This window comes from Coptis chinensis, unplaced genomic scaffold (assembly GCF_015680905.1).
Source record: "Coptis chinensis isolate HL-2020 unplaced genomic scaffold, ASM1568090v1 utg2104_pilon_pilon, whole genome shotgun sequence".
Taxonomy (NCBI): Eukaryota; Viridiplantae; Streptophyta; class Magnoliopsida; order Ranunculales; family Ranunculaceae; genus Coptis; species Coptis chinensis.
Genome location: NW_028238121.1, coordinates 81,625 through 100,337, shown reverse-complemented (window position 1 = coordinate 100,337; position 18,713 = coordinate 81,625). Strand labels below are relative to the sequence as shown.

The following is an 18,713-nucleotide window of genomic DNA, read 5'->3' as shown; positions in this document are numbered from 1 at the left end:
TGTTGTCAATTTTTGGTGGTCCGGGCAGCACAATAATTTAAAATTTGACTGAAAATGACTGAAAAAATAAAGACAATGTATTACGCCACGTGTGCGGTCAGCTGGGTTAGGCCAGGCAACACAAAAATGCAAAATTTGGTCAGTGGCAATTTCATAATTTTAAACAAAACTAATGGTAGTGTGCTAAAATGAGAGAAGCGTCTGAATTTCACTGTGGAAATAGACAATTTTACCCCTCTATAAATTGCGTTATTACAAAAATCATTAAAATACATATCCGTAATTATCAAAGTCGGATAGGGATAAAATTGTAAAATATTACTGTTCACGAGACAATTCTCTTTAATCCTTATTATTATATTATATCTGATTTTTAAGTCAGTATTCTTGTGTACTAGTCCAACAATTGGCCCACAGTCTTTAAAACCATAGTTATCAGACCCAACCCAAAGGTCAACCTGGTGAAAGGACTGGGCCACTAGGTTAGTGGGTCATTAGTCATTACATGTAATATATATATATATATACATATATCAGCAACACTTTGGGGAAAAAGTGAGTTTCTTTGGGACCAAGGTTTGAGTCTGCTTATGCTTATAAACAATTTATTTTTGATTTACTAAGAATCGTAGAATTAGCCAGATTGGCATTTGCTTAGCCCACTGGTTATCTGTTCGGTTCATCTTGGTTTATGAGAAAACCGCCTAAGCTAACCAGTTTTACACTGGGTCAATTGTTTAAACGATCTGATCATAAACTCAGCCCGATTAGGAGACCGATTCGCCTGTTTATCGGGTCAAACCGCTCGGCCAGGCCTGATAACACTATTTAAAACGACCAAGAGTTCTACACTGGGTCAATTGCTTAAACAATCTGATCATAAACCCAGCCCGATTAGGAGACCGATTTGCCGGTTTATCGGGTCAAACCCGGCCCACCAAGAGTTCATAATTTCTTGCTTGCGCCAAATTGAAAAAGCGACAGCGCGCCGCATCTACATCCAAAACCACAAATTTACATTTACGGATGCGGCTAAATAGATGATATCTCCATATTTGCCTCCACCTAGAGATGGTTTTTCGCAAAATTCTGAATTGTAAAGGCAAATGTGCAAGTGATACTTCAACCTAGAGATGCTTTAAGGTGTTTTCTCTTTTTGGTTATCTCAATTTCTCCTATCTTTTCTAACGTTTGTTTTTATTTGTTAGTTATCGTAAGTTTTTAGAGTGTTGGGCCACGTGTTGTAGTCGCACCCTACATGGATACCACATACCAGTTAGGCGTATTGGGGAGTAAAAGTTAATGTTTATCCAAAAAAGAGTAAAATTTGATATTTAATGAGAACATCAAACACAAAGTGTGATCAAGGTCGTAGCAAGACCAATGAGAAATTGAAGCAAAAATGGTAGCAAGACCAATGAGAAATTGGAAGTTAAACGGAGATTGAGAGATTTCATAATAGGAATTCAAGTTTGTCATATTGTTGGTTTAATGTAATAAAGGTACAATTGTAATCATATCCACCCCAAATTTAGTGTTGTGAAAACAAGAGAATTTTAGGAAAAGTGAAAAATGCATCACGTAAGTTTTAGTATATAGCAGAAAAAAAAAATGTAGTATATACAAAACTTCGTTAACATATGTCACTATTTGATTCCACACTAGTTATTGTTTAGCAATATTTTGGTGCCCTTGGAATCATGGGGCCCTGTGTGATCTCTCCTAAGGCACACCTCAAAGTCGGCCCTGAGCATTTATCTTTAAAAGATAAGGTTTTTCGCTACAGGCACCTTCCATTTCGTGTTGGGCAGATAAAAAAAAAGATTTATTATAAGTTTGTCATTGACCTAAAAAACATGTGTTGTATTTGGTACCCCCCAAATACATCAAGTTAACTTGTTGGCAATCTCTTAAAGCCCTTCTCCTCCTACTTTTACTCTCCACATTTAAAACTCACGAGTCCTAACCAAACCATTCATCAACCCGGCCTAATCCCTAAAACCTATACCCTAAGTCCTAATTAAACAACTTAATCAAACATAATCAAAACAATAAAATGGAATACCCTAACTTAATTTTTCGAACATATCTATGGACGGATGCCGACGTGTTTGTTCTCATTCCTCTATTTTGACCCGAACTACTCTTCTATTACAAGCAAGTTTAACCTTTAAGTTAGTCTACTCTGTTTCAATTTGGATTTGATTTCTATATGCTAATTTCGTAAATGCGGTTAGAGAGTGGTCGAAGAGAGAAGAAAGACACGAAAGCTGAAACTGGTTAATTAGTACCAGTGTCTCGATTTTTGGTGAATTGGGTGGGGGTGTACGGACCTTGTGTAGTGTCCAACATAAATACAGACCCCAAATTGGGCCGAGTTGGGTCGGGATTTGCCCAACACAATTTGGAGAGTGTCAATAGTAAGACCCGATAATTATGGAATTATAGAAAATACAAACCTATTATCAAACAATTTATGTAGTTCAATGACATCTACTATCTATATACTAAAGCAGAGACCTTTAAAGGAGGATTTTCTCTCTCCTATGTGGCACTCTAATATGAAAGTTAGCCTTTTTTCTATCATATGCACTACACCATAATAGCCTATTTGTAACGGATACTCATCCGTTACAAAAAATATTAGTAACGGTTATCTTGCGTTGACACAAAAGCGTGACAAATATTACTAACGGATATCTGTAACGCTTATTATCCGTTACAAAATTTACTAACGGTTATAAAGTGTCACTAAAATTAATTTCAGTAACGGATACCTATCCGTTAGAAATTATTAGTAACGGTTACCAAGTTTGTTTATTATTTGTCAGTAACGGATATAAATGACACTTTATTTTTGTTTCTAACGGTTTCATATCCGTTACTAATTAATTTTCTTTGTATAAAACATTTTTATTGCTAACGGTTTTCTATCCGTTACTAATTAATTTTCTTTGTATAAAAAAAATTTATTGCTAACGGTTCAGTATCCGTTACTAATGAATTTTCATTGAATAAAAAAAAATTGGTTTCTCTAGCCCTTTTATATGTGAGCCACCTTTACAAAAGAGTTTTTTCACCAAACATATACAGAAGTAACAACACCAAAACAAAGTATTGTATGGTAGCTACTATAAAAATTCATTAGCCTAGGAAGTTGTCAACATCGATTAAGGACAACCAACAGTCCAACACTTTAGCCAAGCAAATAAACCTCAAACTAACCTCTAACGACTTGATATATATCCGCCGCCCCCCACCCAACACCTTATCAATGTATACCAATTTGTTTATGCAAGTCTGCAACACCAAGCTCCATCATTTCACCACAGTAACACACTAACTCCATCACACAAAGATAACACCCAACTCCATCACAGTTTGCAACACCAAGTCTGGAAGTCTGAATCCAAGTCCTTGGGAAATGGCGCGCTGCATGGGTTCAATGAGTTCATGGCTTTTGTCAAAACTTTCATTAAGTGATGAGAGTGTAGTATATGAGATGAAACTGCAATATGGTATCCAATGAAAAGAGCACGCCTTGCTGGTATACGGGCTAAAACAGGGAAGGCTGTAATATAAAGAGCTACGCCAATGAAGACAAGAAATGAAGCATGGTCCACACCATTGGAAATAATTTTATGGAGAGCAAAAGAATCTGCAATTCCTAAAGCAAATGGTACGCTGATCCCTGCAATAGCAATGGCAAGGGCTTTCTTTCGCTTTTTGGCGTAAGGACTTTGGGTCTAATTCTATGCCGACTAGGAAGAGAAACAAGAAAAGACCGATGTTGGCTAAAGTATCTAGGACTGTGAGGCTCTTGGCAGGAAAAACATAATGAAGATAAGATTTATTGCGACCCAGAGCTGATGGTCCTAGCTATACACCTCCCTGGCATTATCCATGCATATAAAGGCCATTGTTCACTATCAATGAATCTCCCCTTAAATGGTATCTCTCCACATCCTGAATTGGAATTTAGAGAATTTGTGTTACCTATATGTGGGACCAACATCTTCTGAAAGTTATAACATTGGTATGGTTAAGCCGTGAGTGTGCATTGATCTTAATACTGGCCAAGTCAGAAAACTAATTCTCGGGTATAACAAAGTAATAGTACCTTGATCAAGCGCGCAAACACTGGAGAGCCAACAACTCCATTCGATACCAAATGGCGAAAAGAAAACGAAAATTAAAAAAGTTTCATAACAAATAATATTTAACATCGAAAAGAAGTATTTTTATGGAGCGTAAGCGATCAATGACATGACCCTAGCATTGTGCATTGAAACAAGTTTTATTGTTTTAACATAATTGGTAGAAAGCATTTGTATAAGCCGTTGACCCAAAATAATACCTTCTATTAAGCGATATATAGTAAAGAATATACATTCTCGGATCGGCTCAATCTCTAGCTGCTTAGGCCTTTACTATGTAATATTGCAATTACATCATTAATTTATTCTCTCGAGTCTTTTTCCAATTATTATCTTGTAATTTTCTTTTCGTTTATTTAATAAAACGGTAAGGGTTTTCTGCCCCAAACCATACCTAAAAAAACATAACAAGAAAATGATACAAAGAAAATGCACTCAGGAAATAAAAATAGAATAGAAACTCACCCCATCGATGAATCCATTATTCCGTGTTGTAAGTAGACAGCCTTCCTTGCATCACGCCTACAACATGCGGTGACGGGTGTCAGGCAATAATGCATGCAAGGAAATTTTGTTATCGAAACAGATGACTTAACCAATCTTATTAGAATAACAAGGTTGCGCTTTTGAACAAGATAGATGCCAATACAAATATAACATTTTCATTTGAAGAATTTTTTTTTTAAAAAAAAAACATAAGAAGAAACATTACTTTGATCTTTGAATCAATCGAACACAGCTAACTTCTTATATTCCTCTCCGGAGATGGCCGATTCCATTATAAGCTCCGGATTCAATTGTCCATCATCCCCCAGGAACAACGTTAACAAGTTTTTTGAATATCCACTAACAAGTGCAGCTCCTTTTTGTGTTGCTGCTACTGGTGTGGATCTTGAATCTCTGAGATTCCAGAAAACAATGTCTGGTACAACCGAACCATACCCCTGCTCACTGAATTTCCTTATGATGGCTTCATAATCAGTTTCCCAGGCGTTTTGCGTTTTAATATTATAACCCATCAGCGCACATCCGAAACTAGGATGCAGCTAATAAGACAGCATTTAAATTTGTTTAATAATAATAAGGTGCAAAGTAGGATATGGGAGAAACTTCAATTCATTTTTGCTTCACCTTCAATCCTCAAATCCATATTTAAATGTGACTTAATCAAACATAATGTGCTTTACTGCTCCAATGTATACATTTCACGTCCTACGCAAGAACATAAAAAGATAGCATTTATGAAGATATAATCTAACTCACTAGAAGGAGATCCAAGGAGGGATTGATCGAGATGACCAGATAAGATAGCCAGAACCAAACTTATTTCATTTACATGGGGCAATGAATGGAGCTGTTGAAAGTCTTTTATATGATTCGCTGATCCTGGAGGGTTGACTAATACCACACGATTATTTGCTCCGTCTTTTGAAATCTAAAGTGAAAATTGAGACTGAAACTTTAGTAGTTACACAAACCAGGATGTACACAGTCCCAACAAAAAAAATGATCACCCTAGACCTCCTGCAACATGTTATTTAAGAAAAAGTTTTCTGCACTTGCAACAAAACTGTGCATTCTATATCACTAAACTAGGATCAACAATTAACGAGTTCCAAACTGCAGTGTTTAAGTGATGATATTTCTGCAGTAATACATCAAAACCATCACTCCTGACTGCACAAGATATAGTAATTAAGTACTGCAAAGGATACCCCTCAGCTAGTATCGATGCAACGGGAAATAATATTCCTAAAGAGTTATCTTGTAAGTTGACCCAAAGCAAGGCTGTCCAAATATTTCTTCACACTAGAGCCTATTGTATAAAGCAGTAGAAATGTAGAATGAATAACTTACTTCACTAGAAGAAGATTCGCTGACAGAGAGAACCTTTGCGCCACCAATACTCAATAATTGCTGCAACTTATCCCTAAATTTATACTTCATTTGATGAAGACTGATATTAGAACCTCAAAATTAAATCCCACAACATCAAGACAAACAAGGACGGACCATAAAATAAGATAGGTCATAGGCTCATAGCTGACAAAAATTAATTTGCCAGGTTGCAACAGACCACAGCAATAAATAATGGCTTTACTCAAACATTCATATCCCATATATTATCTGGAACCAGAAATGTTAATTCTGGATGCCCAGTGATTAGGTAAAACGATAGATAAAAAAAGGTCAAGAAACTGAAGAGTGAAGAAGTTCTACCAACTCCAAAGATCCCAATACAAACGTGTAACCAGCAACACAGCTTTCCCGTAATTTGGGGTCCACAATTTTGACTGGTAATCCTTCCAGTGTCAAGGTTGGAACATATCTGTGGAAACACCTCAGTTATCAATTTTTCATAAACCTGAATAGTTGTAAAGCAACAGAGGGGTATACAAGTAAGCTTACATGTCACAGCCTGGAATTTCAGTCCGAATTTTTTTCTCTGCAATCACCTGGGTGTCATAAATTATGGTTACAGAAATAATTATACATAAAGTGTAGTTGCACTAGAGAAGCAAAGAAAAATATAAAAGGGTGGCTAAATAAAGACTTAAGATACACTTCTATTCATTTTATAGCTCGTTTATAGAAAGGTAGTACCCTCAACTTTGAGGGGTTACTAAGTCGCGAAATAAAACTAAGCTATCAGATACGTGTATGTGTGTGTGTGTGTGTTAGATACCTTTAGCCAGCTTTTAAGAACAACAGGTTTTTGGGCCACAATAGCATCAAGCAAATCTTCTTTAACGGGCATGGACTCATCAACAAGCATATGTGTGCACTCTTCCTTCCAGCTATGAGTAATTCCAGCACCTACACAAAATATACAAAATTAGTAAAGTACCAACTTATAGAATTCTTAGCATTGTATAAAAGTAGAATTCTAAGCAATGTATGCCAAAATTTGTTTTTTTCGCTTTTCCCTTCTTTACATCTTCAAGGTACTCAGTGAATCGCGATTCGTCATGTTCCATGAAGAGTCCCTTGTAAATTTTCATAGCAACAGAGGCCACCCTTTTGTAAGGAAGAGAGTTCCATTTGTTTGCAGCCATGTAAATCTCAGGAAGTTCTAGAGCTTGACGAAGAGGGACGAGAACTTGTTTTCTCAGACGATTACGGACTTTAAAAGCATAGTGACTTTCTACAATCCCTTCATACTCGGATCGAGTCTCTTGGAAAAACTTTTTTCGCAATGCTCTCACATATAAGAGTCGACTGATCATAGGAAGAATCAAGAAATGGACACCATTTCGCAGCCAAACTAACCTTACCATACTTTTCAGATTTCAAACACTTAATATCGAACTCAACAACTCAGCAAACAGAGCAGAAATCTGATCATGCAAGAACTGATAATTGGGATCATTAGTATACCTTGCAAGAGCTTTTTCCGCCATAGCAGTAGTCTTTTTCTTTCTAAGCACTTTCGGAGTCAACTTCTCCCGATCCTTGTCACCTTTCTGCTTCTTCTCTTCAATAGTAAGATTCTTCATATTCTCATTAACCCAATCTTTCAACAATGGTTCGAACCTTTCTTTCAGATTACCACTCAAACTTCTATTCTTACAAATTTTCTTATTCACCTTAACTCTTTCACCTTTCTTCCAAATAGTAACTTCCTCTGTTCTCTCAATCCTTTTCCTTCTCTTCCAATACACCACATGATCTTTCCTCTCTTCTTTCGCCACCTTTCGAACATCTAACCCTTCAAGTATCCTATACAAAATCTCAAGCAAATCTTTCAAATACCCGGATTCCGCAAACCATCTAACATTAAGAGCTAGTGTCTTAGGGGTGGTGTTCATGTAACCACAATGCAGCTGCATAAAACCCTTGTTTATCGACTTACGGTTACCTCTAAGCGCCACATAAGTGGGAAAGCGAGTTTTAATGATGTTAAAGGATTATGAGTCCATGCTAATTCTAGGCGTTGGATTAAATCTTGTGATGGTGTATCGGGAAGTATATGGAAAAAAAATCGAGACATGGATTATTGTTGTGAGTAAAGTTGGTGAGCAGGTTTCAGTCAAACCCTTTGTTGGAACCGCGTCCATGGGATCATCAGCGATGGAATCCACGTCGGATGATTGATTTGAGGACATGGTTGTGGTGGCTGGATCGAAAGAAAGAAAGAAGAAGAAGAAAAGCGTTTTGTGTGAAGGAGGAGGTTGAGAGGAAAGAAATTTTCATCTATCATAAAATGCAAGAAAATACCTGCTTTGTGCAGCTTGGTGGAGAAGAGAGGAAACCTCTTTCAAACTGCAAACATCTACCACGGTCAGATAAGAAACATGTGTATTTCGATTCACGTCACGTTTGATTGTATATTGCCTACCGGCTGTGCTATTGTCCACACTACCAGCTCGATTTGTTGGTAACAAATCACGAATTGTTTCATTATATATTTCCAACATTGAGACCTAAGAAAATTTAGGCAAGACATTTAGATTAGTTAAAAGAGTAATACATAGTAAGACTTTAAACTTGAAGAGTGAAAATGTAACCTGCATTTTATACTTCCAACCCTGGGATACAAGAGATTGACTACATTGAAATATCTGAAAAAAAATTAGACAAATGTTAATCACCTCAAAATGAGCATTTATATAAGCTCGAGAACACTCTTTGACATCAAAGAATGAATCCAAACAAGGTGTAAAGTGTAACGTAAAGTAATCATTGTTAACATAGATAAGACCAAGTAACAAAGCATGTACTTTCGCCTTATAACCATCGAGGGCACTCTGAACAATTTTGTGAGATTTCTACAAAAACATCTTCTTTGTGAAGACTTCGTGTGTAAAGACTTTATCAAAAGTAAACTGGTGTTTTGCCCTGCGGACAATAAAATATGACATGTTCATACAAAGTTTCAATCACAATAAGACCCCATTCAATAAACATACGATTGTAGTTGAGCTGCAAAGTAAGACCAGATTTGTCTATACCTAAATTACCATTTTGTAACAAGTCTATGCCCCGACCCAAAGACTCCGTTGATGTAGGATAACAAATAACCGAGGCTTCTACACTAGCACCATCATCACGCAACATGGGTCGCACTCTTAAGAAGCAGCGAATGCTACCTTTAAGCTCCTGCAGGTTTTGAAGCAAGGTTATCACTATATGAAACAAAGAAAATTAAAGAAGTGTTGAGGGAAAAACTACCAATATAGTGTTATGTAGTTTCTTGGCACCTAATATCTATGAATTAGAGAAACAAGTGACCCACAAAATTTATGCATCAGAACAAATATTTACCTCATCATTGTTTAGTTCATGGAAGTGAGAAGAATGAGCCTTTGGAACAATCCATAACTCGAAAGGAAACGAAGAAATCGAGAAAAAAATGCACGGATTCATTGTTCAAATATAAAAACTTCGTAGTCAAGTTTGTGATATAGAACACAAAATGAAATAAAAATTCTAACAAGTGGCATCATCATTGAAAACAACTAAATTTAGATATATATGATTTTTATGACTCTCTTTGTGACAGTATGTGAGTATCCATGTCGTGAAATATGGACTCATATCATTATTCTCTTGAGCAAAGTAAACAAGCAATTGACAAAAACTGCTACCAACAACATCGAGTTATAGGCGAACATACTTATGAACAAAGCTTGAGCCCCCTTTCCAGGCATTGCCTAATGCTTTCCATGCTCCTGATGCAATGTTTTCCACAGAAGTATCAAGAACCTTTAAACCCTACACATGACAAAAGAATAAAAGCGGCACATCGAGGTTAGCTCCGGGGATCATCCCAACCTTTTGGTCCCTCGGTTTTAATGAAGTTTACTATGACCTTCTTTGCTTCTTCAACTCTATTAGATAGAGAATGATTTCCCCACTCGATCTCAACTTTCTCTGCTCCTCCCAGAGCTCTACACAATCTACAAATGACCAACAATCAAACTAATCATTACTTGTCGAGATACACATGGAGGAGAGGACATACAAGCATCATGAATTTGCAGTTATGACTAAAAATACTTTTGTTGTTTTCGTATGCGTGTATTCCGATCTAGTGTCTACCGAGGTCCGGATAACATTTGGTGGAGACATCGAGTATAGTACATAAACTAAATTTTCTAGCTTTTCTGTTTGGATAAACATGATCAGCTAAAAGCGTCCCTACCTTTCAACTAAGGCTTTCTTATCAACGTATTCAGGCACATACTCATCAGCCATTAGAATTATTCACCCAGCAAAAATGAAGGAAATAAACTTAATTAGAGCCAAATTGCATTCTCATAACACGAATACACAGGCACAAACACAAGGAAGAGGAGAACGTGCAAATTCACATACCTGACAAGGCGTGCTTGACATGTGCCCAAGTCTTGTTCTCAGTTGGTCATCACTAAGATCAGAACTGAACACATCGTCATCTCCCATATAAGATCAGTCTATATACTGAACAAATACCAATAAAACCAGACGACATGTTTACCTTTGAAATGGATCACCAACCCTAGACTTCCAAGAGACCCCTTTCTTCCTCCTCCTTTATTCGGGCTGGGAACCGGCAATGCAAAAACTTAATTTCATAAGTTTGCATTGGCGGAGTTAAAAAGGGGTTAGAAAACTCACAAACCTGCAAAACAAACAAGCATACATATAATACAATCAACAATAATGAAAATTATATACATATATCCAAAAAAGGCTTAACAAGTTGCAACTAGAACCCTTATCCAATATGTCCAAAAAGATTACATAATTACAACTAGAACATTAACCATACTAAATTCTTTTGTCAGCCCATATGTCCAAAAGGATTGTTAAATTATATCTAAAATATTAACCATACTTAATGTTTTTGTCAGCCCATATGTCCAAAAAGATTTGCTAAACAATATGTCCAAAAAGATTAGCACTAATCAACCATTCTTAATCATATTTCAACCGCCCATCAGCCCAAATCAACCACCCTCCAGCAACATAACCATGAAGGGTTTTATTTCCATCTTGGGGACCATCATAGAGTAACGCATCACCCATAAACACTTCCTCAATATTGATCTTTTTTTCACCTCTAAGCACTCTTTACGCCATGACAAACATCTTTGTGCATAGGATCGGTCACCACTAACCCCTTAGCTACTTCATTACCTTCTCTATCCAATAGGGTAACTCTAGGCTGGTCGGACAATCCTACCACGAGCACTTGCATCAAAATGAGAAGCTAAATTTTGAGGAGACATTGGAGATGGATGATGTGGTGAGTTTGAACCATGAGGTGTATTCATCGCATGACTTGTGGGGGACAATTCCGGTGCAATGTGAGCTGTGATAATAGAAAACACATGTAAGGAAAAATACAAGTTATATGTATGCCTAATTGTAGAAGTTGCAAACTCACCAACAATAAGTTAGTCAATTGGTAATGGAAGCTTTAACCTCGACCAACTCTTTCTCGACGTTGGGACTAGCACTAGCAGATGATGACAATGCTTTTTCAAGTAAGTACTCACCAACCGCAGCATGTTCAACTTGTGCAGGTGAGATTTGAGAGCCAACAGCACGAGTACGCCCTTTTTTGTCCTTCCCAAAGACTTCAACTAGTACATCACCTTCAAGGTCTATGACCTCGTCAGTATCTTCCTCTCCCCTAGCGCTTGCTTCAATAGCTTTCCTTTCTTTAACAGACTTCACTTGTTCCTGAAACAACAAGCACAACCAAATAAGGACACCCATGTATATATACTTACATAACAACAAGCTCAACACATTTAAATGTAGAAAAGATAAATACTTACATATGCTACACGAGCACTCTCCAAAACAGATCCATCACGACGTTCGTGACCGGTTAGCCAATCGTCCTCTCGACGTACTTTGACATTAGGGTTCTTTTGTTTCTACACAAAAATATATAAAATGATACTACAGACCACTTCTAATAATAAAGACATTGAGATAGGACGGTACCTTCTTGTAACGTATTTGGGCATATTTTTGTCGCCCAAGAGTATGACCAATAGTGTTCATTTTCCTATTTGATGCATTCTTTGCATTTCTTTGTACGACTTCAGGTCTGAATTCACGGGTCACAAACTCGGCCCAAATTGTTGGATTCATACCATCCGGACAAGCGGCAATAGCAGCTTCCTTGCTTAAGGCTTTCTTTATGATCTCTTTTCGATAGTTGCTTTTTGCGGGTCCGAATTTAGAGGAAAACTCCCTCCGAAGTTGTTTGTAAGCCAAAGCCATGGGCACATCATATTCAAACTCACCCTATCAAGAATTTTAATAGTTAGAAATTCATTTTTGGTGAAGTTAAAATGATAACATTATTAACAAGAATTGAATGTTACCGCCAAAGCTTCCCACACTGCATCCTTAAAGGATTGTTTCACAAGCCTCAATCCTTGTAATTCAATGGGATGGTTTTTCGAATAAAATGCCCCAAGCGGGTTGCCCATTTTGCCCCATAAGGACCAACAAAGAAGTGCCCTTACTAGACACCAAGACAAGCATCTTAGCCTTAAGCGATGAAGGTGCTCCGGATGATTCGGATATTCTTGGGGGTGTTGCTTGACTTGTTGGGGTGTTGTTTGACCTGATGGGGGTGGCTGCAAGGCACTAGGACGATGATTGACCACTTGATTCCATTAAAATATCCACGCAAATAGTGACAATTATAATGGATGCATATATTGGGTACTTGCATATGTTAATCTTTAAGTGAAATCACTACACTTCAAAGCGTAAAATAAATCACATTCAACTTTGAGGCACAACCATCAAATAAATTTCAGTGTACAATCATCAAACTTTAAAAGACAAAATCATGACTCACCCAATATAAAACTAAACACAAATGGATACATCCATAGCAAAAAGTTATATTAACATATTAGACAATTAATTAACGTCGTCTTTCTAGCAAGGGTCTCAAATTGGGCTGGTCTTCAAGAGTAGATTGGAAGTCAGTTGGTACATCTAGCTCATCCACTCGACAAGTCAACCGCTTTGGAGAATGTATAACCACTGACCAATCAGGATGTTTCAAATCTTGTGAATAAAACACTTGATATGCCTCTCTAGCAAGAATGGCTGGCTCATCCAAAAAGTTACTTGAACTTTTCAGTTTGTTAAGGTTGACCATCACCAAGCTTGAGTCTGGACAGATTTTACAGCCATTAGTCTTGTCTTCCACCCTCACCCAATCACAATAAAAGACCACCTCTTGAAAGTCGGTATAGTCTACCTCGATTATATCGTTTAATGACCCCATACCACATCGTTGTATGATCAATGGGATTCTTGTCTTTCCTACTTGCGGTAAAAAGTAATGACCCTCATGAAAACACCACTGTCTTGGGTGGTAACAGTATCATCATGAGACTTGGGAGAGAAGACAAAACCATTGACGCGGTACTTCTTGTATGTCTTAGCTTTAGTTGGCCCTTTAACTAACTGCCACAACATAGAATTCGTGGCATCGTCCTCCAACAACTATAACAATACACAAGAAAACAATTTAAAAACATGACTAGTAAGAGAACTATCTTAGTATTTTTAAATTATATTGTTTTTGTAAGAATTAATACCTTCTTATATAACCAGTCAATGAAATTTGTCTGTATCTCTACCTCTGTTTTTGCAATCCCTTTTCCTTTAGCACGTGAACCGGATTGCAATGACTCACAATACTCACTGCATTTTATTCATTCATGCTTTAATAGAAGTATCTACATAATAACAAAACATGTTCCAGACCTACATAGTGAAGGATTAAAGAATTTAGACCTGTAGAATGTATCACGCTCTTCGACTTCAAGTCGAAAGCGGCCCATCGGCGATATCGCACAAATTGATGAGGGATAATAACACATCCTTACCATCTAGGATAGGCCCTTCATCCTTTGTACTCACCATTTTCATCTAAAAAAGACTTCTTGACTATATTTGTGATTACCGCTCGTGGATTAGACATGTACTCCATGGCATACCTAATGTGATTCAAAGAACAAGATAGGATTCGCAATAGAACCTTCAACATATCGTTTGTTGCTAGGAATATCTTTACACTCTTTCATCGACCTATTGGAATCAAATATTCCAAACTTACATATGTAAATTTTAAGTTCAAAAACACGTCAAATGAAGTCAAACAATTGAAATAAAAGTGAATTACCGTTCGAACGGATACATCCACCGATCTTGGGTAGGTCCACAACGCAAAGCCTCATCTGCCAAATGCACTACAAGGTGGATGCTTATATCAAAAAAGGATGGCGGAAAGTGTTTCTCTAACACACACAATGCCTCGACAACCATCAACTTGGCTTCTTGAATGTCTTTTCTGATCAAGACCTTCGAACACAATAAATTAAAGAATAAGCTTATCTGGTGAATAGCTTTCCGTAAGTCCCGGTGTTTCGGAAAGGCATGTTGAAGTAAAACAGGCAATAAGTACTCCATGATGACATGATAGTCATGCGACTTCATTGTTAGCAAACCAGGTGGATTGAGACTAACAATGTTGCTCAAGTTAGAAGAAAAACCTGAAGGGAGCTTTAAGTACTTCAAAGTTTTTAAGAAATCCATTTTCTCATTCTTATCCAAAACAAAAGAAGCATGTGGCTTAACTGTTTTCCCCGTGTTTGAATCAATTTGCATCCACTGCCCACTGTGTATGCCAAGAAGCCTCATATCCTCTCGTGCATTTACAGTATCTTTTGTTTTACTCAAGCAAAGGATCGTGTTTAGTAAATGTTCTGCAACATTCTTCTCGGTATGCATCACATCAACAACATGGCGGACTTCATGGTCTATCCAGTACTCCATACCAAAAAAGATTGACTTCTTATACCATGCCCCAGTAAGTTCACTACCATCATCATTATCATCAACATTTACCTCGGCTCTTTTTCGCTTGCCCTCGCTGTCTTTCCAAGTTACAAAGTCGATACGATCTAGATGTTTTAGAAGTTCTTCCCCTCTTAGTGGTTCTGGAGGTAGACTATCTTCCACTGTCTTGAGCCCCAAGTACTTCCCATCTCTAAAAGGGTGATCACTACTAAGAAACTGCCTATAGTTTGTGTAAACAATTTTCTTGCTAATAGGTAGATGAAGAGATGGAGTATTGTCACCACACCTTGGACAAGCTTTATATCCATGGGTTACACAACCGGATAAGTTCCCAAAAGCCGGGAAGTCGTGAATCCCCCACATCAACATAGCTCTCAACGTGAAATGTTCCTTTTTATACATGTCATAAGCGGGCACTCCATGATCCCACAACTGCTTCAACTCTTCATACAGTGGCTCAAGAAAAACATCAATGTCTTGACTCGGTGCCTTCGGCCCAGGAATTAACAGAGACAACATTTGGAATTCTGCTTTCATACACAAGGATGGTGGGAGATTATGAGGCACCGTGATGACAGGCCAACAACTGTAACCAGTAGACTGAACTCCACGTGGATTAAATCCATCCGTTGCAATAGCAAGCCAAACATTGCGCTCCTCCTCTGCAAATTCTTCATACTTCTCTTTACATACTTTCCATTGGCCAGAATCAGCTGGATGCCTCATATAATCCCATGAAGATTTTGATCTAGCATGCCAAGTCATGTCACGTGCTATCCATGGTATTGTATACAACCTCTTGAGTCTCGGAATGAGAGGAAAGTGTCTCAACACTTTGTTAGGCTCTTTTGAAACCTTCCCTCCTTTGCCCGCTATGACTTTATATCTAGGTTTTTTACAATGACGACATTCCTCCAAATTTTCGTCAAGTTTCCAGTATAGCATACAATTATTTTCGCGCACACATGAATGCACTTGGCTTTCATCCCTAGGTCTTTCAACATTTGCTTCATTATAGGATATTTCAGCGGCAATGTGTTCTCTTTGGGTAACCATCTCCTCAACATGGACAACAATGCTGTCACACTATTCCCAGACCACCCAAACTGTTTCTTCAAATTGTGAAGTTCAACAATTGCTGAAAGTGTTGTCTCGGGTCCCTCACAAGAAGGATACAATTTTTCTTTTCGCTTTTTTTTGTAGTCAAGATACCTCTTACCCAAGTCTGGTTCAGGAACAAACGGTGGTTCATTATCTCCTATTTCAATACCATGGCCCATATAAGCATCAACAAAGTTCCCTATTCCAAGCCCTTCTTCCTCGGTGTTTATTTCTTCCATGTTTCCCACCACCGGATGCTCCATCGAAGTTTGCAAGCGTCTTTCACCATGTAAAACCCATACACGGTATGAAAGATCTATACCGTTTAGGTTCAAATGATCTTCGACCACATCATATTCTAGTCGGAACCTATTCCTACAGTTTTTACATGGGCAAGGACAAGCAGACCCGCCCAACTTTGTTTTGGCAAATGAAACAAAATCCCTAACCCCGTCTTCATAAAGTATGGACCTCTTGTTTTTTTCGTCCATCCAAACTTTCTGAATTTGCTCACTCATTCTACAATAAAACATGTTTATATATAGTTAAGGAATTTAAGACAAAATAAGCAAATAAGTTCCAATCTTCCGATTATATGCAAACGTACAGGTAACACTTAAACACTCATATGTACTATCAACTACCATCACTACTAGAAAAAGGCACATAGATAGCTTTTGTTTAATAGCTTATGTAAAAAAACGCTATACAAAAAAAAATAAGATTGCGTTTGTAAGTCTTTGGCTATCATTTTTACTAAATGGTTCCCAGTTCAATTGCGTTTCTTTCGTAGGCGCTGTCGATAAATCCTACAAACGCAATCCTTTTTTTACACGTGGGAAGACCGGGACGTTAAGTTGGAACACGTATGAAACAACCAACGAAGGTATATATAATAATAACTCAAAAAAGAAATAAAGTAAATCTCTCGTAGAAACAAAAACAAAGGAGGAGCTTTAAAGGTGAGAGTTTGATCATTACATTAACGAAAACAAAAAAAAATTGATCCTTTAATTAAAAAACAAATTTTTTATTTGCCAAAGTGGAATTTTTTATATGTTTGGTTTCAATTTTGTTTCTTCTCTCAGTTTCAGAAGATCCTCAGCTTTGGGTTCATGAATCTTCTGGCTTGCTTCGCCCCGTTTTTAGGTCCTCTCTCTTTCACACACACACACACACAAATTTTGTTGATATCAAAATATCTGAGTTTTAGGATTTATTGGTTTTTAGGTATTTGGAGATTGATCCGATAGCTTGGCTTGGGCTTGAGGAAACTAGTGGCTCATCTCTAGCTAAGCATCATATCGGAGCGGTATGTATTGTTTATCATTGCTATATATATAATAGTTGAAATGTTGAACATAGAACTAGGGCTTGGTGCTTTGGTAGTGTTAGCTTACAAACACAGTTAGGTCAAGTTTAATTTATACAGACTACTCATTGTAGAAGAGATTAAAAGTAAACCATTGGTTCAAACCAAACTATAAAAAATCATAAAATAACAGCCAAAAAAAGGTAATCAATACTTTATGAGCAGAGAAATCATAAAGCTCTCAAAGCTTGATTGATATTTGAATTAGAACCATTAGAAATAGAGATAAACTTGTTAATTAGAAAACTCAGAAATCATTCTTTAGCTAAACTTGATATCTGAATTAGAACCATCAAAATCCACTCTTTTACATATTAAAAACAATCTTGTACTGATCCATTGAAAATCAACATAATAAACAACAATCAACTAATAAAATTAAATATGTTCAGCAGATAATAAAAACCCTAAACATCAACTACTCACCTCGGTTAATGAGAATCTTTTCTTGATAGATCGAAAAAAATGAAAATCTCGAACCCTAGACATACAAAACCAAAACCTTAAATAATTTGTAGGAGCGAGGAAGAAGAGAAGACGAACGAGAAGGAAGACGAGGATAGAGGAACTCACCGAGTGAAGAAGAAGTTCACGGCAGCAATGGCAGCACCACTCGTCGAAGCTTTAGTTGATTTGTTTCCCCTTTTTCTTCTATTGTTTTTTTTCGATGAGCGCCAGAAGTGAAATACTCCCGCTTCAGTTTATCTTTTTTTTTTTCCGATGTAATATTCTTTTTCTTGTTTTTTTTTTCTTAGTTTCTAACGGATGTGTAAACGTTGCTAAATATCTAAAGAAATGTTACAAAATAATTAAACTATTTAAGCAACGGTTGATTGCATTGCCAACGGATAATATATGTGACTAATTTCCTAACGGCTGTATAAGTGTTACTAATGAAAAAACCCAATTGTTGCAAATTCACCCAAATGGTGTAGTGATGTGACACTCTAATATGAAAGATAGTATTTTTTAATAGCCTACAATCCCACGCACATGGAACATCTTTGGAGAGTTTAAGTGTATTTTTAATTCCTATATTTGGAGAGTTTGGGTGTATTTTCAATTCTTATATATTTGATCAAATAAAAAAAAATTACTAAAAAAATAGGTAATTTGTAGAAGGTAATTTTCTATTACTACGAATCAAACACTTTTAGTGTTCCAATTCTTATATATTTGATCAAATAAAAAAAATTGCTAAAAAATAGGTGATTTGTAGAAACTAATTTATATTTAATCAAATAAAAAAAAAA

General features: G+C 36.9%; 2 protein-coding genes and 1 pseudogene across 3 annotated transcripts; all 3 read right to left on the bottom strand.

The window, feature by feature from the left end:
• Positions 1-4,404: 4,404 nt before the first annotated feature.
• Positions 4,405-9,877, bottom strand: LOC147473633 (uncharacterized; annotated as a pseudogene). The gene is made up of 8 exons (XR_015210372.1): positions 7,717-9,877; positions 7,013-7,617; positions 6,844-6,981; positions 6,567-6,613; positions 6,378-6,486; positions 6,015-6,098; positions 4,870-5,203; positions 4,405-4,679 (listed from the first exon to the last, which is right to left on the bottom strand). The product of XR_015210372.1 is annotated as an uncharacterized LOC147473633 (transcript).
• A 1,657-nt stretch (positions 9,878-11,534) lies between these two features.
• On the bottom strand, positions 11,535-12,605 carry LOC147473632 (uncharacterized). The gene is made up of 4 exons (XM_086587211.1): positions 12,485-12,605; positions 12,099-12,404; positions 11,927-12,028; positions 11,535-11,828 (listed from the first exon to the last, which is right to left on the bottom strand). Exons 1-4 carry the CDS (start codon positions 12,590-12,592, stop codon positions 11,544-11,546), a joined length of 801 nt encoding a protein of 266 aa, XP_086443337.1. The 5' UTR covers positions 12,593-12,605; the 3' UTR covers positions 11,535-11,543.
• A 1,520-nt stretch (positions 12,606-14,125) lies between these two features.
• Positions 14,126-16,327, bottom strand: LOC147473631 (uncharacterized). The gene is made up of 3 exons (XM_086587206.1): positions 16,200-16,327; positions 14,311-16,065; positions 14,126-14,216 (listed from the first exon to the last, which is right to left on the bottom strand). The coding sequence occupies exons 1-3, from the start codon at positions 16,325-16,327 to the stop codon at positions 14,126-14,128; spliced, it is 1,974 nt and encodes a 657-aa protein (XP_086443332.1).
• Between the last annotated feature and the right edge of the window lie 2,386 nt (positions 16,328-18,713).

Excerpts from the sequence above, each read along its gene's own strand:
- LOC147473632 (XM_086587211.1), bottom strand. The coding sequence starts at position 12,592 with ATGGGCAACCCGCTTGGGGCATTTTATTCGAAAAACCATCCCATTGAA. Across the intron at positions 12,029-12,098 it reads CCCAAATACGTTACAAGAAG|AAACAAAAGAACCCTAATGT; the intron begins GTACCGTCCTAT and ends ATTTTTGTGTAG. Across the intron at positions 11,829-11,926 it reads AGAGTGCTCGTGTAGCATAT|GAACAAGTGAAGTCTGTTAA; the intron begins GTAAGTATTTAT and ends TTGTTGTTTCAG.
- LOC147473631 (XM_086587206.1), bottom strand. The coding sequence starts at position 16,327 with ATGGAAGAAATAAACACCGAGGAAGAAGGGCTTGGAATAGGGAACTTT. Across the intron at positions 16,066-16,199 it reads GAACCAGACTTGGGTAAGAG|CATTGTTGTCCATGTTGAGG; the intron begins GTATCTTGACTA and ends ATAGTGTGACAG. Across the intron at positions 14,217-14,310 it reads TGGATGTATCCGTTCGAACG|GTCGATGAAAGAGTGTAAAG; the intron begins GTAATTCACTTT and ends TGATTCCAATAG.